Source organism: Perissodus microlepis, chromosome 3, assembly GCF_051167445.1.
Source record: "Perissodus microlepis isolate ML-2025 ecotype Zambia chromosome 3, ASM5116744v1, whole genome shotgun sequence".
NCBI lineage: Eukaryota > Metazoa > Chordata > Actinopteri > Cichliformes > Cichlidae > Perissodus > Perissodus microlepis.
Genome location: NC_140463.1, coordinates 12,297,682 through 12,322,038, shown reverse-complemented (window position 1 = coordinate 12,322,038; position 24,357 = coordinate 12,297,682). Strand labels below are relative to the sequence as shown.

General features: G+C 39.2%; 2 protein-coding genes across 3 annotated transcripts; both read left to right on the top strand.

Moving 5' to 3' along the window:
* Nucleotides 1-678: 678 nt before the first annotated feature.
* Nucleotides 679-3,661, top strand: LOC146389951 (stonustoxin subunit beta-like). Of its 2 annotated transcripts, none has more exons than XM_084913806.1 (5): nucleotides 679-768; nucleotides 1,361-1,521; nucleotides 2,495-2,531; nucleotides 2,832-2,878; nucleotides 3,042-3,661. In XM_084913806.1, the coding sequence occupies exons 3-5, from the start codon at nucleotides 2,500-2,502 to the stop codon at nucleotides 3,563-3,565; spliced, it is 603 nt and encodes a 200-aa protein (XP_084769932.1). In that variant the 5' UTR covers nucleotides 679-768; nucleotides 1,361-1,521; nucleotides 2,495-2,499; the 3' UTR covers nucleotides 3,566-3,661. The 2 variants fall into 2 exon arrangements, with proteins under 2 accessions (XP_084769932.1, XP_084769930.1); XM_084913804.1 differs by having other exon boundaries at nucleotides 683-768; nucleotides 1,341-1,521.
* Nucleotides 3,662-11,235: 7,574 nt separating this feature from the next.
* LOC146389950 (low affinity immunoglobulin gamma Fc region receptor III-like) lies at nucleotides 11,236-16,298 on the top strand. Its single transcript, XM_084913677.1, has 6 exons — nucleotides 11,236-11,266; nucleotides 15,042-15,077; nucleotides 15,288-15,551; nucleotides 15,631-15,876; nucleotides 15,943-16,110; nucleotides 16,195-16,298. The coding sequence occupies exons 1-6, from the start codon at nucleotides 11,236-11,238 to the stop codon at nucleotides 16,296-16,298; spliced, it is 849 nt and encodes a 282-aa protein (XP_084769803.1).
* The last annotated feature ends 8,059 nt before the right edge of the window (nucleotides 16,299-24,357 follow it).

Here is a 24,357-nt window from a genome sequence, read left to right as displayed (position 1 = left end):
TCAGACCCAGGACCCTGACACAGCCAGGCTCAACGTATGTTGAAATCTCAAGTTTCTACATCAATCACATGGGTAAAGATAACAAAATACCCCTTTTTAATTTGTAATACTTCAAAGTAATAGGTCCGAGGTCGGATCACACAAATTAGGAAACAATTTTTTCATATACTACACACTAATAAACACACAAATGTCAATTTCTTTCCTAATTTTCCCCTTGCCTTTTAGGGGGAGCTGTGTTTTTTTTTTGTTTGTTTTTTTTTTGAGTGCTCCTGATTCTGCATTGGATGGGGTGAGGCTAGTTTTTGACAAAAAATAAGTTTGTCATTTAATGTTTATCATTTAAAAAAATGCAAAAAAAAATAAATATTTTTTTTAAATAGTGAGCTTTAAATGAAATGTAGAGTTAGCATCCAAAGCCAGAGGCCTGAAAGGATTTTTATATGAAAATCTTTACTTATGATAACTCTGGCTTCATTCCCCTGTTCATTCAGGTTTTTTGTGAACATTCTTACTGGCACTGTTTTCAGTATAATAGAAAACAAAGAACAATGAGATCAAATTTGTTCTGATGAACTTGACATTCTAGATTCCAAACAACTGACATAACTAAAGCAAAACATCCGGCATCTAAATCTTTAAATACGTGGACAGCGCCAGTCAGCCAGTCAGTCAGTCAGTAAGCAGCTATTTCCAGCTCAGGTAAAGAGGAGTCCTCCAGCTCTGAAGTCTTGAATCTGAGGAGAACCTAAACACAGTATCCCTGTTGTAAGTCTCTCTGATGTTTCATATTTCATATGCTGTTTGGTTTAGACATTCTGCTAACAAAACATGAAACAGTTTTGTTTTCAGTCTATATTCTGTTTTTGTGTTCATGGACATAAATATTCACATTACAAAAAAACACATATTTAGGTATTGTCTTTCATAAGGATATTTTGTCCAGATTCTTCAGGTGACACAGTAGCAACCAAGAAGATCCAGCTTTAAAAGATATTTTAACATTTGTGCACTCTATTAACCAAGACCATGACACTATTCTAAATAATAACACATTCAAAAATAACACAAAGAAAGGGGTTTTCACCCACTGCAGACATGTACCCGTGCAGTGCTCAAAAATCCATAATTAATGATGCAAGCATCTGCTAGATGCTGATTGGTTAACAAGTAGGATAGAATAGGTAAGGAGGAAACAGTGACATTCACCAGGAATGGGAGAACCATGAAAAAAACTTCAAAGATTGAAAACTACAGCATGAAAAGCACAGACAGTGGTTGCAGTGGACACTTTTCATTGTTTTTAACATTTGATTTCACTTAAGATTTCTTTATGTTAGAACCTCAATCTTCTCTGCAGCTGCCTGACAGACCAACAACAGCACAAGAAACGGTGGCCCAAAGATCCTTTCTGCATCTGACAACACAGCTCTCTACAACCAGACTGGCAGAAAGTAAACGTGTCACCCACGCTGAATCATAAGTCTTTTTAGGGTCTACTCATTGGCAAAGCTATTCCTTGTAAGTTGCTCAGCTATATACTCTTAATTATATTTCATAATTCATAATTCATAATTCGTTTAGGTCTTTCAAATGACATTGAAGTCAGTCAAACATACATTTTGGGGGGAATTTTTCAGAAAACAGCATTTCTGGTTGGCCATTCCATGATTGGTTTTAACATTTGTGCCATTACAGGCTGCCAGTTTCTTAAAATATTAGAAATCACAGTGTCTGTTACGTTAAATCTGACGGTAATGTCCTTGTTACTTATGCCCATGCACATTTTCATTAAAACAAGCTGCAAACCCATAATAAATTTATTCTTATAATAAGGTTATGTTAAGCCTAATAATCTCTAATATGTTTCATCAGTGCGTGAAATTTGCATGCGATTCAGCACATCATGCACTCTAACAGTGTTGATGTGTAGGTTACATTATGTGATAAGTTGTATATAAAGGTCTGTCATTAAGCGAATTACATAGACTAAACCTCAGAAATGCATCACTGTGCTTTGCAACATGAAATCATGAAATCACAGTGAGCCAACACCAAGTGAGAGCCACCCACAAGAGGAATAAATGCATATTTACTAGTGGTGTGCTATACTGCAAATGTTGGTATCAGCTAGTACTGATACCATTACCGACACTTATACTTCTAAGTTATAAAGCAAGCTTATGTGAAGAAGAACAGTGTGTCATGACTTATGACATGAATCATCATCAGTTTACAAATTCTGAACACACTTCAATGGCCACTAAATCACTATAATTAGTTAAGAGAAAAAAACCTGAAAGACACTTTTTCATCCATTTTTGTGGAATTTTTTTGTTTTGCTGCTGTTTTCACACAGCTGATATAGTATGAGGACAAACTCCTTTGACTTCCTTTGTATGTTTTCTCATTTTCAAACAGTTCAATTATGTGATAAATGCAAACATACCCTAAAACTAATTCTGATTTATTTATATTGTGCTTGTTTATTTAGAGACTATGGATCCAAGCAAAGAACTGGGTTCTCTCAGGTATGAATGATTGATTACCCTCTGACCAAAGGAATATATTACTTAGTATATAGCATAGCTTAGCACAAAGACTGGAATCTGTTAGCCTAGCTTCATCAGAGGAAAAATAAGCTCTTCTTTTAATCTGGTTCAAACGGTACTAGAACCTGACAATTGCAGGATAAGACGTTAGAGATGCTATAATCATGTGGGTTTATCAAAAGGTTAGACTGTTCCCTTATCAGTCTACGACAATATGAGTGTGATGTCCATGTAACATGCTAACAGAGAATGCTTGTCTGACCCCCCTTCTCCTTTCAGAGTGGGAAGTGTGGAAGACAAAGATCTTACATCAGAGATCAAGAGGCGTAAGTCTGTTGTTAATTTGATTAGTGGAAACAAAGCAGCACATATTCAACCAAACATCACTAATTCACATCTCTGATATCAGGAGTCATCATCCTAGTGTCAATCGGTGAACAGATGATGGATCAATAACTCCAGCTGGATTGTGTTTGTTCTCTCCAACAGATTCCTGTAGACTCACAATCGACACAAAATCAGTGAGCAGGAAACTCCAACTGTCTAACGGAAACAAGAAGGTGACATATGTGGGGGGACATAACCTACATCGTTTCCATAGACACGGATTTCATTCTCCTCAGCTGCTGTGTATAAACGGTCTGACTGATCGACATTACTGGGAGGTCGAGTGGAGTGGAGCTGTTTACATAGCAGTCAGTTACAGTGGAATCAGTAGGAAAGGAATAACTGGCAACAATGAGTTTGGATCAAATTCTCAGTCCTGGGCACTTGTAGTAAAAACGGGTTCATCCTCTGTCATTGCAAAGCACGATAACACAGAAACACCCATCGTCTCCCACAACAGATTTAACAGAGTAGCAGTGTATGTGGATTATGCTGCTGGCATTCTGTCCTTTTTCAGTGTTTCCTCTGACACTCTGATCCACCTCCACACATTCAAAACCAGATTCACTGATCCTCTTTATCCCGGATTTGCAGTCTTTCCTGGTTCCACAGTGATTCTGCCCTGAGTTTAATCTAAAGAGTTTTGTTCTGTTAGAGAAACGATGACTGTTGAACAAATAGTTCAGTGTGCACATGTCTCTCTCTTTCACTCAGAGGTGTTTGATCCCTTCATATATATATATATATATATATATATATATATATATATATATATATATATATATATATATATATATATATATATATATATACAATATTATAGTTTAATCATTATGAAGAGAATCAACACTCAACAAACCTCTGAAGTTTGTAGTGGTAGTATTTCTTTTACTGTATGTCAGCAGTTGGATTGTTATTTGCTGTTCGTTATGTACCATGTATTGGTGACTGTAAATTACAGTGCATTGCCTTGTCACAACATGTGCTAAACAGAAGCCATGGTTTATGGCTTGTCAAGCTAGCAAAGTATGAGTACTCAAAAAAAAGTCAGTCATCACTTTGCCTTTTCAAGAGATTTTCAGAGAATGTGGCAGAGCATCCAAACCATACAAGGCCCCAGCACGTATGGGCGTTATTGACGCCTCTCTACCAGGCGCACTTGTCATTGTGTTAACTGCATGTGTTGTGTTGTTTTTGTGTTACTGGAACTAATTATCATTAAAGTGGAGTTATATTTATAATATACCTGCTTGCATGTGGTTTATTTCCATATACTCTATTTTAATGAAAATTTTATATCACAAGCATCATAAAGTGAGTGTCAGTAGTAAGTAACACCCTATCAATAGAATTTTGAAGTGTGTGTTTAATATATATACACTCTTTATATTGCCAACTTCCTTGACTCACACACTGCCACACTTAGCATAGAGCATACAAGTATGTACAAATAGAGATGACATTGTTATTCTTTGATGGTAATTCTGTGCAAAGTAGAAGCTAACTTCTTGTTAACTTCAAACTCTGTTAAAGTTCATAAATTCTGTTTTCATGGATGCCTGGATGTTAAACTTAATTGTTACACCTGGTAAAGCAGCAACACTGATCACTTTATTAAAGATGAAAGAATTTAGACAGTTTTTAACTCTCAGGGATGCCAAAGGTTCGTTTGACTTTGGGAACTGAAGCGGACGGAGTTTTGGATCCAGATTACTTCGCGAGGCTCCTGACTACAGTGGTCGCAATGCTCCAACAATCCATCAAGCGGTGCGGCTATAACTAAGAATAGCACAATATCTACAGGCATATATATACATAAAGGTCACTTATTAATAAATAGCTGAAAAAGAACATGTGCAAGAAGGGTGTAGCTGTTGCAGTAAACAGTGTGTTAAGTGGATGAATTGTACAGAGAGATGGCCACAGGCAGGAATGATGTCCTGTGTCGTTCAGTGGTGCTTTTCTGTAATCTCAGTCTTTCACTGAACGTGCTCCTGTGACTGACCAGCATGTCATGGAGTGGGTGGGAGGTGTTATCCAACATTGTCTTTATCTTGGACAACATCCGCCTCTCCGACACCACCTTGAGGGAGTCCAGCTCCATCCCCACAACATTGCTGGCCTTACGGATCAGTTTATCGAGTCTGTTGGCATCTGCGACCCTCAGCCTGCTCCCCCAGCATGCAACAGCATAGAGGATCGCACTGGCCACAACAGACTCGTAGAAAATCCTGAGCATTTTCTGGCAGATGTTGAAGGACCTCAGTCGCCTCAAAAAAATAGAGACGACTCTGGCCCTTTCTGTAAAGTGCTGTGGTGTTTTTAGCCCAGTCCAGTTTATTGTCAATGTGTACTCCAATGTATTTATAGTCCTCCACAATGTCAACAATAACCCCCTGGATTGAAACAGCAGTCAAGTGTTTCAAGTGTTTTGAGTGCCATGTACCACATAAAGTTGGTTCAAGGTCAGTAAGCACAACCAGGACAACCAGAATTCATACATAAGGCACACTGTTGATTTTTGAGAAAATTAAAGTATTTTAAGTGCACCTTATAGTGCGGAAAATGCAGTACATGCTGTTTTCATTACATCTATATGCAGCTTAATAGACAGGAATTGCTACAGACCAAAAAACTACCTGCAACATTTCTGTGGGGTGCTCTGTATCGTGGAATTGGTTTGTGACATTCCTCCTTTTTATTTGACAGGAGGAATGTCATGTGACGTGTGTCCTGATTTGAAGAGACATGCAAATATTTTCCATCTCTGATACACATGCAAGCCCAGTAACAAGTCTTTGACTGGAATGCACTTCAGCATATTTTGGGTAATTCAGTTTCTCAGAAACATCTTAAGGTGATGTTATACTTTATATTTCCAAAACAAACACTTTCTCTTAACCTATAATAGATTTGAAAAGGTGACAGGCTGTACATTCTGAATAGGTCATACTCAAGTTTAAAAAAAAACCCAAAATACTAAAGCTATTCTATTATACCTTTGTTCCAAAAATACACTGCACCCCAAATATTTCACAGTTCAGCAATACTGATCTTTTTATTTAAACTTTTAGCAGAACTTTAAATCTAAAGTAGTATTTAAAAAGCAATTTAAATGGAATTTTAGAGATTTCAAAAACTGAAAAAAAGTTCCATATCAGCACAAAATAATGTTTATATTTAAAAACTTAAAAAAGAAAAAAGACTGTAGAATGGACCCTTTTATACTTAAAGTTTAACATAAATAGACATCCAGAGTGGAAAGCAATGCAAATAAATGCAAACACGGCTTCATGACACTCATACTTTATCAAGATGGATGTCATTGTGAGCAGTTTCTATCACATTTAACCTGAGACCGAATTTTTTGTAATTTTTATACAAAACTTAACACAAGTATGAAAAAAGTGTTTTTCATGTTTTTTATTTTTATTTTTTTTAACGACAAAACAGTTTAGCCTGCAACACTACGTTTTGCAAAGTAAAACTTGAGTGTATCCATTGTAGAGTCAGACTTAGCCATGGCAACGCACAGATGTCCGAGCTCCATATATTGCTTGCAAAGCTTAATGTTGGAATGCTTTACAAACATTCAGAAATGAACACACTCGCTTTACTTCTCTGGGATAGCTTGAAATGCTTGTTTGGAAGAACGTAGCGAGCCTCCAAATGCTTTCAGTGTGAACTAACTCTAGACTTCCGACAGATCTCGCACACCACAGCCGCTACATGTCGCATACTGCTCCGATGTCCTAAGGTCATGAGGTTATGCCATGTCACATTTTTTTGAGCTGGTTTTGTGATATTTAACCCTTTAAGACCTACCATAGAACCAAGTCCGCCAGAGCTTATATTATATGTTTACATGCTGTAGTGCCATTTTTGGGAGCATTTCAAGTTGATATACATCAATACAACCATTATAGCCCAAATTTTAATAATATGTCTGCATTAAGTGCATAGTAATTACATAAATTGCAAAAAAGTGCAATAAACTACAAAAAAGTTGAAAATCGTTTTTGTTCTTTTAACATATATTTCTAGTTAGAGAAATTTAAGAGGCTTATCCCTCAAAACTGTAAATACAAAAAAGTTGCACAAAATAGTTTCCCACCACAGGAAATTTATTTTAAGTGTCTTCATAGTTTTATTTCTGAAATGCACCAATTTTTATATACTGCAGGAAAAACGAAAATAAATATTATAATGCAAATTTGCAAAAAAAAGCAGCATGTGCATCAAAATAAACTATTTCCAGCAGTGCAATATGAGTACTAGGCATCCCAGAAACGACACATAAAGTCAAACATAACTTTTAAAAACACCAGTATAGGCTCATAAGGCACTTGATGGTAAAAAAAAAAAAGACCCTACAGTTCCGCAAAATGACGTCACTTCCGGTTTCGGGCAGGTCATGGCGGACATGCAATAGTTCGCGCTGATGGACGTAGGAAGTGTTACAAACAGCTGATCAGATCGGTAAAGCCTGTTTCTGGAATATTATCTTTTTGTTGCTGCAAGTGCTTTTTTTATGCAGTTTCTGCTAGTGATGGGCAGATGAAGCTTCATGAAGCACTGAAGCTTTTCATCCAATTAGTTCACCCCAGCGCAAAGCTTCTTGAAGCTTCATTTGCTCTAGTAGGACACCTACTGGACGTAAAAATTTTAGTTGGCATGAATTTGAAGAGTGTGGCCTTTTGCACACAGCCTGTAAATGTCAACAACAAAAGGAGTGTGTAAAACATCTATATTGTAGTGATGGCAGTACACTGTGTATATTTATACTGGCAGTATGGAAAATGAGTATTTGGAAATGCTTAAAATGGAAATGATCATTTACTGTGAGGTGAGGTGTGGTTGGGGTGTGGACAGTGGTTGTGCTTTTGTAACGTTGAGGTATGGACAGCTACACACTGAGGCTTTGAGCCTCAGTCCTGCCTGTTCACATTTTATTCAGTAAAAACTAAATTTTCACTGCTTTTATGACCTTTTTAGTGGGGAGAACATAGCTAGGATTTAATGATTTAACAAATCTTTTAAATCCTTTGTCCTCCACAATGCTAAATGGCTGGGAGTCCTCAATCACCATGCTAACCAGGTCTTCATCTATTTGAGATTGCTCTGCTGAGGAAAGACAGCAAAAACAAAGCACAAATATAAATATCACACACGTAACTTATTACAGCTGTATAATATTGTTATATCATTTAGTAACATTACTGCATGCTATATTATCATGGCATTTGATGGCTCACCTGGTCTTGCTCCACAATCGGTGTTCCCCTTATTCTCATGCAAAGCTCTGTAGTGCCTAAGCATGGATGAGGTGTTGTTGTTATATCCCAGCTCCCTGGCACATAGCAAACACTTCACCTTGTACAAAAGTACAGACAGCTTAACATAAGTTTTATTGCACCATCAGTATTATGAAAATACATCTTCTGTAGAAATTTACCTTGTTGGGAGGAATAAAATCAAAATGTTCCCACACAGGGGAGGACATCCTCCTCTTCTTAGCTGGCTCCATTCTCTCCTGACTTTCTCTCCTCACTCTCATAAACCTCCAAACTGTCTCCAAACTCTCACTAACCCCAACTCTCCATCAAACACCCACATTTTGAATGAAGTCTGAGGGGTTTATATCACTGTCATAGCTCGCGGCAAAGTTCGAACCACTTCATGAACCAGTCACGTGGTACAGCCGGGCAGCGAGGCTTCGGACGTCATCATTTTCAGCTCCTCCCATAAATGAAGCAAGCCTCGATACGCGCATCGCGGAAACGCCCCCTCCATTACTCGACACAAGCTTTGAAGCCTCGATACAGAACGTCACATCACTAGTTTTTGAAAAGCTTTATGTGGAAGGAAACTGTGACCTAGGACAAGCTGATGGCATAAGATGTAAGTACAACTCCTCCGGTTTCATATGTAAAAAAAATTATTGCGCTAGCTTACGTGGTTGCAGTGCTACCGGGATTTAAAAATAGTTGCGCAAAACGGAGCGTGCCCGCTCCGACCGGCTTTAAAGGGTTAATGGATCGGATTATATTTTTTAGTTCTCCTCGATTTCCGACCCATCATGTAGGTCAGGATCAGACCAATACCGATACTGTATATCAGGTGAGTCCATCACTACTTACTACAAAGCTAACTGTTATTAAACAGGAACCACTGCACCACCATATCTTGCCAAACTTTATATGTACATATTACAAAAGTAACTTCAGTAAAGTTTAAAGCCTCTGCCTCTCTGTCCAAAACCTGGCCCCACCTTATCATGCGAATTCCTGAGGTCAGATGGCCCAGGATGTGAGTGGGCGTTAAGGCGTCTGGGAAGGGATCTCAAAACTGGATTATAGATGGCAGGGAGTTGGTGTCGTAAACCCCCGCCTCTGTTCAAAGATGGTCGCTCACAGTGGACATAGATGGCTTCTTTCACTCCTCTTTCAAACCATCTGTCCTCTCTGTCCAAAATGTGAACATTGGCATCCTCGAAAAGGGCCATCTGACCTCAGGAATTCGCATGATAAGGTGGGGCCAGGTTTCACAATGAACACACCCGAAACTCTGGCTGATTGGGACCCACACCCAGTTTCACACCTTGGCTCAGGCGATTAGAGGATCATCAGGGGGTCCTTTTGTCCCTCTGTGGGGGGATACTCCCACTAGGTTTATATCTGGGACTCTCCACCATTTGACCTTAGAACTGAAGAAGCTTCTCGGATGAGAGGTGAAACGTCTTCAAGTAACTTAACGAAGTCCAGACGCTTTTCTTTGCAAGCTCCTTTGACTACGATGACCTGGATGACTGAGAACCTTCACAGACGAGTGTATTTATGTTTGTCTGTGTGGAGAGGATTGATTGGAATAATGATGATGATGTCAGCTATCACTGTCAATTGTCAGTAAATACTTCATCTGGCTGTTGAATCTTTACATGACATATTACAAAGTCTGTATTATTAACTCTGTAATTAGGCGCCATTCTTCTTATTTTACGGCGCTGTTGTTCAATCGGGGAACGCTCTCTATTGAGGAGAAAAGCGTGAATTTGTTTGTATAAAATCGACGGCGCATTTGGAATACACTTCGGATTGGGACATCTGTTGTCGTGTCGCTGTGACGTAATAGGTCTCAAAATGCGTACTCCAAGTGTGCGGTCGCTAAATTGGGACACAGCCATAGTGTGTCCTCCAGTGCTTGTGGTCGTGCTGTTCTGTCATGGAACGACTGTGTGCAGGCAGGGGAAGAGGACCCAAAGAGGCAAAACGTGAACTCAAAAACATTGTTTTTGTTGCAGGCTCAGAAGTAATACAAAATAATATCAAAACTAAACTGGGAGAATTCTAATAATATGGGAAGACAATGGGAGATACACAGCAAGAAGGTGAACGAACGTTAACGAGGCAACTGGAGGACACATAATGGTTAACAGGTTAAAGATATTGGTAAAGACCTCTAGCTGCTCAGCACATCCTTGAAGCACACATTCAGGAATGTTGTCAGGGCCAACAGCTTTGCGAGTGTTGTTAATGCTCAGTGCATTATGGACATATGTGATGGTAGGAGTGAGTTTTGCGACTTTATGGAGGCTCACAGTTTTTTGGGGGTAGTGTTTTCAAGAAGTCAGTGGTGGTCAATCTGCATGAAGCCTTTCAGGCGTGACAGCATATCAGTGGTTAAAGCTGAGAGATGCAATCAGTCAAACAGCATTCGTACCACCTCCAACTCACTTCCTCTCAGCTGAACTGTGGTCAGCTACAGGAAGATGCGAGGTATTTCCACGAACCAGCAACACAACCAACATTTAAGATAAAAAGTAAATAAATCTTTTTTGAGATAAGAATAGTTTGCTCTATAATGACAAAGACACCATCCTGTCAGTGAAGGCGCCATGTCGGTGATCTTTAAATATAATTCTTTTGTTATTTACATGTTTTTTAAATTTTTTTAATTTTTCTTTTTTTGGGGAGGGGGGAGGGGGGGGGTTGTGTGTGTGGTTTCCTGACCGATTTCAGCCACTCACAATGTTAGGTTTTTTTTAAGTCAGTGAAGGCATCTCAGAGGTACCCATGTTCCCCTTAATGTCTGCTAATTTTGCTGGGGCTCATGTTTATAGTCATTAGTCAGTTTTACCATTTTTAAAGCTTTTTCTCTCTCTCGTTGTTGCAGTCAGACAAAGAAACCTTCCACTAAAAACCACAACACTGGCATCCTGTCACAGAGGAAGAGGAGGAGGGTTTGACTTTAAATGACTGTGAACCGGTCAAACTGTTGACCTGATATCGAGAGTAGAATGATGAACACATCTCTGCTGTGGCTGCTCAGTAAGTACACTGTAATGATTATCTATGAAAATCTGTTTTTTCTTCATCACAAACATTCAGGTTGGATTAGAATAGGACGGCTTATATGAGTTTTGATCAAGAACACTAAGAAGAAGGAAGAGGGTCAACAGGAAATCAGAATATTTTATAACAAATAAATACAGTGCAGAAAACTGACATGGATACATTGATTAACAGTTTTATGTACAGATGCACGACATTCAAAGTGGTTTAAATACTATTTTTGTTTAACTACTTCAGAAAGTGGTAAAATAAGTTTTAAACACTTTACTTTTGCAAATATTAGAAAGTATTAGGACAAACATTTTACTTTTCAAAAATTAAATTCCTCAAGATATAATACTGTCATGGTGCCTGTATCTGGGACTCAGGGTTTTGAAATTTTGGGATGTTCAGATTTTCTCAGCTTTTTGTGTCTGTCGGCAAGATGGCGCCTGTGTTTGGCTTTGCCGCCTGTGCCGCTAGTACAGCTCGCTGGTATAGTTTTATATTGGCCGCTATTGTCGCTTGCAATATTATTTTTATCGTTTTGTGTCTTGATTTGGTCTCTGCCACCAATATTTATGATCGGGGCACGCTGTTGTATATTAAAGACTCAATGGAGAGCTACTTTGACAGCTGGGACAGTTACAGGAAATTTTTCCCTCCACCTTTTGTGTGTTCCTCACCTGAGTGCACAGTACCAGAAATCTATCCTCTTACTAAATGACATGTGGAAAAATGCCAGAACAGAGTATTTTTCCCACCTCATATCTTCTAAAAAAAAGACCCTAAATTCTTGTTTAAAACAATTACAAGTATTGTTTCTCCTGATGCTCCTTGTGCACCAGTTCACTCAACCTCTGAATGCAATGAGTTTATGAACTATTTCACAAATAAGGTCACTGCCATCAGGTCTAATATCTCTCCATCATCTTTTCAATATCAAACTTACAATTTGCTCACCTCTGATACTTGGTCCTCTTTTACTCCTGTTACATTACAAGACATCAGAGTCCTGCTTTGTCATATAAAACAGACTTCAAGCCCCCTTGATATACTTCCATCTTCACTTTTCACTAGTGTGTTTGATTCCATTGGCCCCTGTATTGTGGAAATGATAAATATTTATTTTCATACTGGCTCAGTCCCCAGCTTCTGTAAACAAGCTATTGTTGAGCCAATATTAAAGAAACCTCAGTTGGATCGATCTCTTCCTAACAGTTATAGGCCAATAACCAAATTACCTTTTATATCGAAGATTTTAGAAAAAGTAGTAGTAGAACAACTTAACTATTTCCTGGATAAAAATGCTGTTATGGACACTTTCCAGTCTGGTTTTCGTAAATTGCATTCCACTGAAACAGCCTTACTTAGAGTATCTAGTGATATCTTGATGGCAGCAAACTCTGGATAGTACACAGTGCTGGTCCTGTCAGCTCTGCTTTTGACACTGTAGATCACAGTATCATGATAAACAGACTCGAGAACTTGTTTGGGATTACTGGTGTTGTTTTAAAATGGTTTATGTCATATTTGTCTGAGAGATCTTTTACTGTTTGCATGAATCATGTGATGTCAGACTTAACAGTTTTGCCATGTGGGGTACCTCAGGGATCTGTCCTGGGTCCAATTCTCTTTCTACTTTATATATTCCACCTAGGCCAAATTATTAAGCGCTATAAAAATTAGAGTTGGGTGTCTCAAGACCGGTCTTGGTCTTTTACGTGGGGCCTTTGGGGCCCTACATGGTCAAGCTCCCCAATATTTATCTGACCTTCTGAAACCACATTCATCTTCTCGAGCTTTAAGGTCATTTTAAAAAAACAGCTGAAGACATTTTAGAAAAAGCATTTTATTAATTTCCTCTTACGTTGTTTTTATTGTTTTATTGTTTTACATTTACTGTTACATTGTTTTATATTTCCTTTTTTTTTTTTTTTTTTTTTGCCTGTTTTTTGGTTCTTTTGCTATAAGAATTATTCTCTAAAGGCGAGGAAAGATGCCCAATGGATTTACTTTACCAAATTGACCATCCCAGCCTTGCCGTAATGGTCTATTTGATTCACCTTTTATTGTTTATTTTATTTTATTTTTTTATTTTCACTTGCTAGATACGGGACAGACTTGAATGAGGAAAAGAAAAGGGAGAAAGAAAGAGGGGGGAAAAACAGCGGAGAAGAGGGACGGGGATAAAGGGCAAAAAAACAAAAACCAACTAAATAAGCAGACAAAAAAAAATACATATATCAATCACCTGGATCACCTGTTGAGAAAGAAAAAAGAAAACAAGCAGAAGAAAATGAGAGCAATACAATAAACAACAATAAACCTTTGCCCCTGGAAGGGGAAACTGCACCCAGACCCAGGTGGTGTTACCCTTTTCCCTGCGGTGGGGAGAAGCAGACCGCCCCGACTCCGCAGCAGCAGGGAGGCCCCACACTCCAGACCCTAGTCGGACGGCCAACTCCTCCTCCTAGCACCCCGCTCCAGCAGGTCGCAGAGAACGGGGGTGTGAGAAGACTCCACACCTCCCTCTACCCGCTCATATGTAGTGTTGATGCATGTGTGTTCTAAGGTGCATTTAAAACCTAGGAGGGCATGGAGCTACCTGCCAGAGAGCAGCAGGTAAGCACATAGCCCCTCCTGCTAGCCCTCAGTGTCTACGTGTATTTAAAATTGAGAGGTGGGCAACGACGCCAGGGGTATGTGTTATGAGAGTGTGAGTAATGTGAATGTCTAAGTTGTGAGATAAAATTGAGGCACAAGAAGCCAGAAGGGGACAGAGGGGGGGATGTCTCCCCTGCACCCTGGTGACACACCTTTACCCCAAGGCCCTGCATGTGTGGGTGATTGTGGTGGAGCGGGAAGAGGGAGGGAAGCTGGAGATGGGGAGGGAAGGAAGGGAGGGGCAAGTGACCTCCCCCTGGGGCCAGCTCCCCCGCTGACCCCAGTAGGCAGCGGTTTTATTTTGTTTTATATTTCCATTTCTTGTGTTGTAAAGCACTTTGTGATTTTTTTTTATCTGTGAAAAGCGCTATATAAATAAATTTTACTTACTTACTTACTTTGTATTTTGGTTCTGTATTTAGATTTCTAGTTTTGTACTCCTGGCTCCAGCACTGCCTGTTTTGCCATTTTGTATTTTAAACAAATTCAGCGTTAAAACTATTTTGAGTTCATTTCCTATCTTGTGAGTCCAGCATCTGGATCCTCATCCTGCCTGCTACACAAATGTTTCAATGAAATAGAGACTGCCCAGTAACTTTATCTATAATAATATAACAACATATAGTAATGAAATCTGTAAAATAAATAGTGTGGAGTACAATGTTTTAATCCAGAATGCGGCAAAGCTCAAGTAGAAAGCTGCAATACAAGGAAATACTCAAATATAGTATGAAGAATTTCCATTAACTACTCGAGTAAATGTACTTCTTTACATTGTGTCATTCTTTACATTGTAAAAGTCATCATAATACGAGTCTTTGTTTGTGTGAACTTTGTAAATAAAGTTTTGTTTGTTCTGTCAGCTCAGAGTAAATGTACTTCTTTACATTGTGTCACTGCTGATATTAACAGATTACCAGCACTCTACTCCAGCACACATGCCTCTGTTTAGGACGTTAAAGAGAAAACTGTTTCATCCTTTCTACGCTTATCAGTGGACAACTCGGAAAAAAACCCATCTGTCTCCACAGTCTGGTGGATTTGTTTTTACTCCTGTTTTGTTAAATGTCAAACTCAAATCAACCTGAGTGTCATTTCTCTTTAGTTCTGATCTCACTGCTGAGCTGCACAACAAACCAAGGTCAGTAACCTTCTTCTGTCACAGTTTAAACCTGACATGAACTAAACCTCACTAAGTGCCCCTTTTTTAACCTTTCTTGTAGCATGACATGATAATCATACAGTAATTGATCACTACAGCCTGATGAATATTTAACCCTCATAAAGTATAAAGGAAGTATAGTCACATAATTTATTTGATACATAAAATTCCAAAACATCCTCTTCACAGCTCGTCTGACTGTGAGTCCCAGCAGCTCTCAGTTCTTTATTAGAGACTTTGTGTCTCTGAGCTGTGAGGAGGACGACAGCTCTGCTGGATGGACTCTGAGGAGAAACACAAGCAGACAACAGAGGACTCAGTGTGGAGATGGGTGGGGAGAAGCAGCTGGTTCTTCCTGCAACATCAGCTACATTTTTACAGTTGACAGTGGAGTTTACTGGTGTGAGTCCAGAGAGGGTCCCATCAGTAACATGGTTAACCTGACAGTCACTGGTAAGCTGAGTGTGTGGAGTTAGTGTTGATGAAGCTGTGTGTAAATGGATGAAATGCTGTAGTTTGTCTCTGTGTTGAGGTGGATCAGTGATCCTGCAGAGTCCTGTCCTCCCTGTGATGGAGGGAGATGACGTCACTCTGCTCTGTAAAACAAAGACCACTCCCTCCAACCTCCCAGCTGCTTTCTATAAAGATGGCTCCCTCATCAGGAAGCAGCCTACAGGTCACATGACCATCCAGCATGTTTCCAGGTCTGATGAAGGCCTCTACAAGTGTGACATCAGCGGTCATGGAGAGTCTCCATCCAGCTGGATCACTGTCACAGGTGAGGAGCTTCACACTCATTTCACCTTCTTTTGTCCACATATTCACTGACCAAAAGTCTCTGCAGGTAGACCTACAACCACAACCTCACCCATCACCTGTTCAAACATGCCCCCGACCATATCTTTGCCCTCTTACTCCACCACGCTGAGACTGGTCTGTCACCTGGTGGTGATCTGTCCATACTTCATCTCCACTCTCCTCATGGTGTCTTTATATCGACACAGAGCCAAAGGTAACACTCTGAGTATCCTTGATTATTTACTAAGCTCGATTACTTTTGCCTCATTTAAATATGTCTGATAACCTCATGTTACAGGAAATGACCCCACCGTCTTCTTGGCAACAGAAACTAACACTGATGAGAGACTCTGTGAGGACTATGATGATATTGCCCAGGTGACCACTGAGCATCAGTTTTGAGCCTATTCTCCATCAGATGGTGGTTATCATAAAAGTTATCATAAACGAGTCTTTGTTTGTGTGAACTTTGTAAATAAAGTTTTGTTTGTTCTGTCAGCTCACAGGTTTTTTTTTATATGTCAAAATGACAAAATGAGGTTGTTGGCATCCTGATGTTGCTGTGTCACATTTTTATATTATAGGTTTTATGTTAGCATCAGTGAGAGGGAAGATATGCAGGCTTCATCAACAACAGCATAAGTACATGTCAGTAGTTAACATAACATCCTTATATTTAGACAGTGGTAGTAAACCCATGCAGTCTCCCCTCTGCTGCCTTGTATGTTTAGCAGAAATAGAAAACAGTGATGTCACATCATTAGTAACAAATTGATTACCAAAGTCAGACAAACAAATCAAAACAAAAGAATATATAGAATAATATTTGTTTTTTAAACACCTCTGAAAAACACATACAGTTGTGCTCGTCACTGAGCTGTTTGGCATCTTGTAAACGAGCTGCTTTGTGATTGTAGCAAAGGTTTATTCTAGTGGCCATGCAGCCCATTTTTTTTTTTTTTTTTTTTGAAGCACCTCTTTTTTGTGCATCTTGAAAACCATATTATATGCTAAACACCTTTTGTCTGGTTTCCTTTTCATTTTATTCTGGACCTGTTTGTTACTGTTCTCCACCCCCCCACCCCCACCCCCGAGACCTCATTTGTGGGGACGTAACACAGCCAAAGTCAGTTTTTGTCCTCGATGTCAGCTGAAGTTATTTGTGGGTTCTTTTCATCCCAAACATTTTTCTGGCAGCTGTGGCTGAAATTTTTTTGCCTACTTGACTGAGGCTTGGTTTCTACAGAATTCTTAATTTTCCACTACATATTCAGAGTTTGGACATTGCTGACTGATGTTTTCACTTGTGGGATATCTTTAAATATCCTTTTACTGTTTGTTTCATAAAGTTAAACTTTCTTCTACAAATTCTCTGATAGTTCTTTTGCAGTCTCTTTGTCTCTGATTTCATCAAAGTCAGTGCAAAAAAACATGCAGCGGTGTGTCTGAAGACCAGAACCTCACTGACTTTTGATAACACACACAAACAAGCAAACAAATGGCAGGTAAGGATGGTTACCATAATAGTCATTTAGACCTGTGTGTGTCAACTTGCGTGTTATCATGCCAAAATTTCCAAGGTATGTAAACTTTTGATTGGGGTCATTTGGGTTTTTTCTGATGTCATTATGATTTAAAAAGGTCCACATAAACACATGTGAAATTAAAGATTTTGTATTTTCCCTCATAATTCCCAAAGTCACAAATTCTGCCAGGTTATGTAAATTTAAGTACAGCTGTACCTCCGCTGTCTGCACAGTCCCATGGCAGGAGGTTGAGGGTTCATATCAATAGTGATGGGATTTCCGGCTCTTTTTAGAGAACCGGCTCTTTCGGCTCCGAACCGGCTCTTCAGGTTGTTTTGTTGCTTTAATTAATTTATTATTAACAATAATATAAAATTATGCACAAAAGGAATTACTAATGTAAAAAAAAGTGGTTTTATTTATGTCTATATATAAATATGCGGTGGCCCCTAGAGACAAAGCATGTACAAACTCCAAAACACATTTCTAGCGTTAACTGAACTTCCAAAACAGCTACCTAGATCACTTAAATTACATGATTGAAAGCATATGTGTATTGTTTGTGTATTTATACACAAGCACTCATATATATTCAAATTATTTAAAAAAAAGTTCATTTACCTGTTACTACCACTGTTACGACCCCCTCTGCTAGGCGTCAGGGAAGAAGTAACATACACAAGCCCCCAACACAAAACTGAGTAAAGAAAAAGGTTTTAATTTCAAACTTTGAACAGAAAACCGACAGGGCTGTTCAACAGACCACTGGGCAAACCATTATTACATAAAGAAAAAACAGTCAAGAGTAAAAGCTAAAGGTTAACTAAGGCAAGCTGGCAGCACACAAAATAAAAGCTAAGGGTTAACTAAGGCAAGCCAGCATCACAAAACTCTAATGAAACTAAGTTCAGCTGGTGTAGCAAACAAAGAGCAACACAGCAAACAGTTTCAACAGACAAAGTTCAAGTGTGAGGCAACGAGGAGGACACTGCATGGCTGTATCCCAATTCAGGGTCTGCAGCCTTAAAGTACGCAGCCTTAACGGTCCACAAGGGCCGCGTACTCAAAGACCGCTAAGGCCGGAAGTGCGAGGCTTGTGAAATGGGACGGTCTAGCCTCCATCGCGCTGCCCAGGTTGCCTGGCAACCATGATACTAACAGCTGGAAACTTTTCAGCTTTGTTTGACAGAAATGAAGGAGAAAATCTTCTGTTCATTTGTTTGTTTGTTTCTACATGAGCTTTGATCATTCTCTGTAAGATTAAGCTCAGCTATTGAACGGCGTATATTTTAAAGTAAAGGCTTTAAAACCAAGTTAGTACAAACGTCACTAATGTCACATAACTTTGCCGACATGTGGCCAACAGGAATGTTTTAATGTTCTTCGTTATTAAACATTTGCACATAAATAAGTGACATAATATTCAGTACTTAAAGTTTACTCTTTGGCCACCCCTCATCCGCAGTTTTTCGGCAGAATTATCCACACCCACCGCCGCGCTATGCATTCTGGGATATGTTGGGCCACGAAGTCTACACCGCCACGTCCTTAAAATTCAGGGAAATGAAGGACGCATTTGAGGGCCACATTTCGAGCAGCCTTTGAATTGGGACAGCCTTCGTCGCGTCGCTGTGACGTAATCGGCCTTAAAATGCGGCCTTTAAGGCTGCAGACCCTGAATTGGGATACAGCCCATGTCACTTCAGAGCAGCAGTTCCCCATAGTGTGAAGGCTCTTCAGCCTTTTATACTCCCAGGTGCAGACAATCAGCCCATCGATTGGTCTTGGAGTGGTCATGGGACCTCCAGGCAGCCAATCGTCCGCGAGGTCTGGCACACTGTGATCTGCATAAAAGAAGGCTGGCACAGGACTCCCAGCAGCCAGTCATCCACGAGTCCTAGCACACTTGGATTTGCATAAACAAAAAGGCAGTCTCACTCCCTCCAAGGCCCCGGGCCGTAACAACCACACACCAAATCCAGTCGTTGGTATTTCCTGGCTTGTGTAGCCACTAGGTAACAAAACCTCAACACTGCCCCTAGCATCCTGGAGCACTTCTGTTGTGTTTTGTACATGTTTTGGGGTTTGTACGTACTTTGTCTCTAGAGGCCACCGTAAATATACTTTTATTTATTCACTCCACATAAAATGTAATAAATAAATCATATAATACAAAAACCAACTATTCACATTTCAACTTTTAACTATTTAAATTTTCAGCTTTTTCCTTTTACAAATTTAAAGTGAAACAACACAAAACACTGCAAACCACAACACAATTAAATATAAATTAAAATATGAAAACAAAAAGAACATGCATATTCTCTGTCATATGGACCTGCATGAATAAACTTTCTGAATCCTTTATCATCTGCAACTGATAATAGTTGTGGATGATTACTATACCTTTCTAATGTGACGTTGTTGTCCCTGGCTCTCTTTCTCTCTCTCTCCCTCCCGCTCTGTTCATGTGCTACTGCGAGTGTAACTACCGCCCCTCTGCCCAAAGCACAAGGCTCGTGTGTGGAGTGAAGTGGAAAAAAAGTGCGAGAGAGAGGGTGAGAGAAAGAAAAAAAATCCCCACAGCTCGCAATAAGGAGCCGGCTCGTGTCGTTCATGTCAAAGATCCGGCTTCAAGAGCTGTTTCGTTCGCGACCGACACATCACTACATATCAGTATCCAAACAGCCAGTCACATGACAGCAGCTCATAAATTTTGGTACCTGGTCATTATCAAGAAACCTAATTGATAAGAATCTGAATCAAGAAGAAAGATGATGCAAGTGACTTTGAACTTAGGATGGTTGTTTGTGCCAGCAGGCTGGTCTGAGTGTTTCACAAACTGTTAATCTATTCGCATTTATCACAACCATCTCCAGAGTTGATGGAGAACAGTCTGAAAAACAGAAAATATCCAGGAAGCAGCTGTTCTGTGAGAGAAAATTCCTTGTTGATGCCATAGATCTGAGGAGAACGACCTGACATCTTTCATGGCACAGTGGGGTGATAATAACTGAGGTAACTCTGGAGAGACATTAACCCGACAGACCAGTTGCAGGAACCAAAATATGCTAAGAACTGCCCTGGGAGACACTTAAAAGAATTATTGGTTTTGTGAGGAAAGAAAAGATGAGAGGTAAATGTGTTAGCCTAACTATTAGCCTAAAAATCCATCATCAGTATTATATGAATCATGAGATTAAAACACACTTACCTGCATATTTTGGTTCCTGCAACAGGTTCGTCGGGTTATTGTCTCCCCAGAAACACTTCACTTGTGCTTTCGGAAATCTGTTTTTTCCTATTTCCATTTTTTCTATTTGTTTTCGTTTTTCCTATTTCCATTGTGATTTGTGTGCTTTTGCAGCATTTGACTTATTGCTGGTGTTTTTTTGGGGTTTTTTAAAGTTGCAGTCTGTTTGATGTCTCAGGGCCACCATCGATAACTTATTGTCATAATCAAAGTATGAAAGGACAATGTTTACACCTTGAATCAGAAGGGCTACAACAACATCATGAAAGAATGGATTCATCCTACCTTTTATTAGTAGTTCAGGCTGATGATAGTCATGGTGCAGAGGTGTGGGCCACTTTGTACCCTTCCTTGAACACGAAAATGAGTTCACTGCACTCAGATTGTCTCAGCAGTGACTTTTTGCGTGGCTCACAATTTTTTTTTTTTGTATGTGTAGGGTTGTCAGGAAGACCGTGACAGGTCAACCTGTATGAATAACTTCAGAAATGTGTCTCCCACACTGATGAATAGAACCAATCACAGTGTTGGTCTTTGTCTCAGTAGGAGAAGTTTTTTTTGTTTCTGACAGCAAGTCAGTGGTTAAAGCAGCTTGATTACTGATGCAGTCACTCATCAGAAATCAGACCACCTCCAGCTCACTTCTTGTGCGCTGAACCACAGTCAGGTACAGAAACATGCAAGTTGTTTCCACAAATCTGCAACACGATCAACACAAGATGGCAATGACAAAATTAATGAAACCCATTGATAATTAATATTGAGATTCTCTCATTTTAAGTAAGAAAAGGTTTCCCTCAAATCTTGGACATGGAGAACTGTCAATGCGTCTGACAGACACTGACATGTTTTCATGTATTCATTTGTGCAGTTTCCTGACTGATTTCAGCCACTTGCCCACAATTTTTGCTTTGTCTCAGACCATCATAGAGGTACCAATTTGTTTCTGTCCATATCAGCCAGCTTAACTATTTAAAAGGGTTTTTTCTCATGTTTGTTGCAGACTGACAGGGAAAACTTTGCTTTTACTACAAACCACAACACTGGCATCCTGTCACAGAGGAAGAGGAGGAGGGTTCAAGTTTGAACTGGTCAAAGTGTTCATCTGATATCACTGAGAGTTGGATAAAGAACACATGCAATGATTATCTATAAAAATCTATTGTTTCTTTATCACAAACTTCCAGTTTGGTGTGGGATTCTTCTTTGCACTCTCCCTGTAATGGATGCTCCCGTGTGTACGCGGACTAGTGTGTTCTCGAGTAATGTGTGGTAGAGGTAGCACTTTTAATTTTGATATTCTAAATAAATGAGTACTTTTGGAAAGTCAGAAGCTGTTGCTCATTCGCTATCCACGTGCACACCTCCGCGGCTGGGAGTTTGTGTGTTCGCTCAGACACATGAAAAATTAGAGGGAACATTGGATCACAGGTGTATTAGATCAGTTTTGATAGAGGAGAGTGAGACAAAGGGTCAACAGGAAATCACAACTAATTAAATACTGAATTTTACATTGCTATACAGGAACTATACAGATAGCTGCACAGAAGTTTAAACAGCGTGAAATAACTGTTTTACAAGGTGATGTTTTACGACTGGTAAAGTCAGAATTCTGCTTGAATGCCATATTTTTCAAACCATAAGGCACATTAAGCGAAACAAAACAGTAAGATAAGTCAAAGTTTACTCAACTCATTCTTCTTGCCTCCTCCACTTCCGTACCGTTGATTCATTCATGTTGAATTCTCTCACAGCTGCTTTATTCCCATGTTGTTGCAGTATATTAACCCTTTAAAGCCGGTCGGAGCGGGCAGGCTCTGTTTTGCATAACTATTTTTAAATCCCAGTAGCACTGCAACCACGTAAGCTAGCGCAATAATTTTTTTTGCATATGAAACCGGAGGAGTTGTACTTACATCTTATGCCATCAGCTTGTCCTCGGTCACAGTTTCCTTCCACATATAGCTTTGCAAAAACTGCATAAAAAGCACTTGCAGCAACAAAAACATAATATTCCAGAAACAGGCTTTGCCGATCCGATCAGTTGTTCGTAACACTTCCTACGTCCATCAGCGCGAACTATCCCATGTCCGCCATGTCCTGCCCGAAACCGGAAGTGACGTCATTTTGCGGAAATGTAGTTTTTTTACCATCAGGGCCTTATGAGCCTATACTGGTGTTTTTAAAAGTTATGTTTGACTTTATGACTTCCTGTGTCTTTTCTGGGATGCTTAGGACTCATATTGCACTGCTGGAAATAGTTTATTTTGATGCATATGCTGCTTTTTTTGCAAATTTGCATTATAATATTTATTTTCGTTTTTTCCTGCAGTATATAAAAATTGGTGTATTTCAAAAATAAAACTATGAAGACACTCAAAATAAATTTCCTGTGGTGGGAAACTATTTTGTGCAACTTTTTTGTATTTACAGTTTTGAGGGATAAGCCTCTTAAATTTCTCTAACTAGAAATATATGTTAAAAAACAAAAACGGTTTTCAATTTTTTTGTAGTTTATTGCACTTTTTTACAATTTATGTAATTACTATGCACTTAATGCAGACATATTATTAAAATTTAGACTGTAATGGTTGTATTGATGTATATCAACTTGAAATGCTCCCAAAAATGGCTCCACAGCATGTAAAAATATAATATAAGCTCTGGCGGCCTTGGTTCTATGGTAGGTCATAAAGGGTTAATGACTAACCTGGTATTGTGGATCTCAGTTGTTCTCCTGACTGAAGTTTGGTCCATTTACAGCATCCTGCCATGCGATTGCATTTGTCTCTAACCACCAGAAACCCTCACTTTAACTTTTATCGAGTGGAAAAGAGTTAGCATTCATCCAATTGAGATGGTTTTTAACTCTCAGTGATGTTGCAGTGTTTGTTTGACTTTGGGACCTGAAGCAGACTGAGTTTTGGACCCAGTTTACTCTGCGAGCCTCCTGACTGCTCCCGCAATCCATCTTCGTAGCTTACCAAAGTCATACTAAAACATTTTTTGATAGGTTTTGAGCACCGTGTACCACGTAAAATCAGTTTGAGGTCAGTAAGCGCAACCAGGATTATAAGTGCAGAGAATATAGTAATCATACAAAAGTAATATACCTAAAGAAATACTTACAGAAATTACTCTCCAAAATCATATAGATGATACAGGATCATAATTATTGATTTATGTCGGTTTTATTTTAATGTTGCAGCTTTAGATGGTTGGAACAACTTATATACTGCTGAGTCATTTTACCTATAATAATGTAGCATTACATAGTAATTAAATAAATGTCAGGGAGTACAATGTTTGAATTCAAAATACAGTGGAGCAGAAATAGAAAACTACCAAAAAAAATAAATACATCAATACGGTTCAAACATACAGTATGAATTATACTCTATAAGTACTCAAGTACATGTACAACTTTGCATTGTGTCACTGGTGGTATTAACAGATTAACAGCACTCTGTGTAAGATATAGAAGAATAAGCCGTTTCCTACTTTCTCCACTCATCAGTCTGTAACTCAACCAAACCCATAACGTCTGTGTTCTCCACAGTCTGGTGGTTTTCTGTTTTCTCTGCTGTTTTGTTGAATGTCAAACTCAAACTAACCTCAGTGGCATTTCAATTAAGTTGTGATGTCACTGCTGAGCAGTGCAACAAATCAAGGTCAGTCAATT

Bases quoted from the DNA above. Each gene is read 5' to 3' on its own strand.
- LOC146389951 (XM_084913806.1), top strand. From the start codon at position 2,500: ATGGATCCAAGCAAAGAACTGGGTTCTCTCAG. The intron at 2,532-2,831 runs GTATGAATGATT...TTCTCCTTTCAG, and splicing joins AAAGAACTGGGTTCTCTCAG to AGTGGGAAGTGTGGAAGACA. The intron at 2,879-3,041 runs GTAAGTCTGTTG...TCTCTCCAACAG, and splicing joins TACATCAGAGATCAAGAGGC to ATTCCTGTAGACTCACAATC.
- LOC146389950 (XM_084913677.1), top strand. From the start codon at position 11,236: ATGATGAACACATCTCTGCTGTGGCTGCTCA. The intron at 15,552-15,630 runs GTAAGCTGAGTG...CTCTGTGTTGAG, and splicing joins GGTTAACCTGACAGTCACTG to GTGGATCAGTGATCCTGCAG. The intron at 16,111-16,194 runs GTAACACTCTGA...CTCATGTTACAG, and splicing joins ATATCGACACAGAGCCAAAG to GAAATGACCCCACCGTCTTC.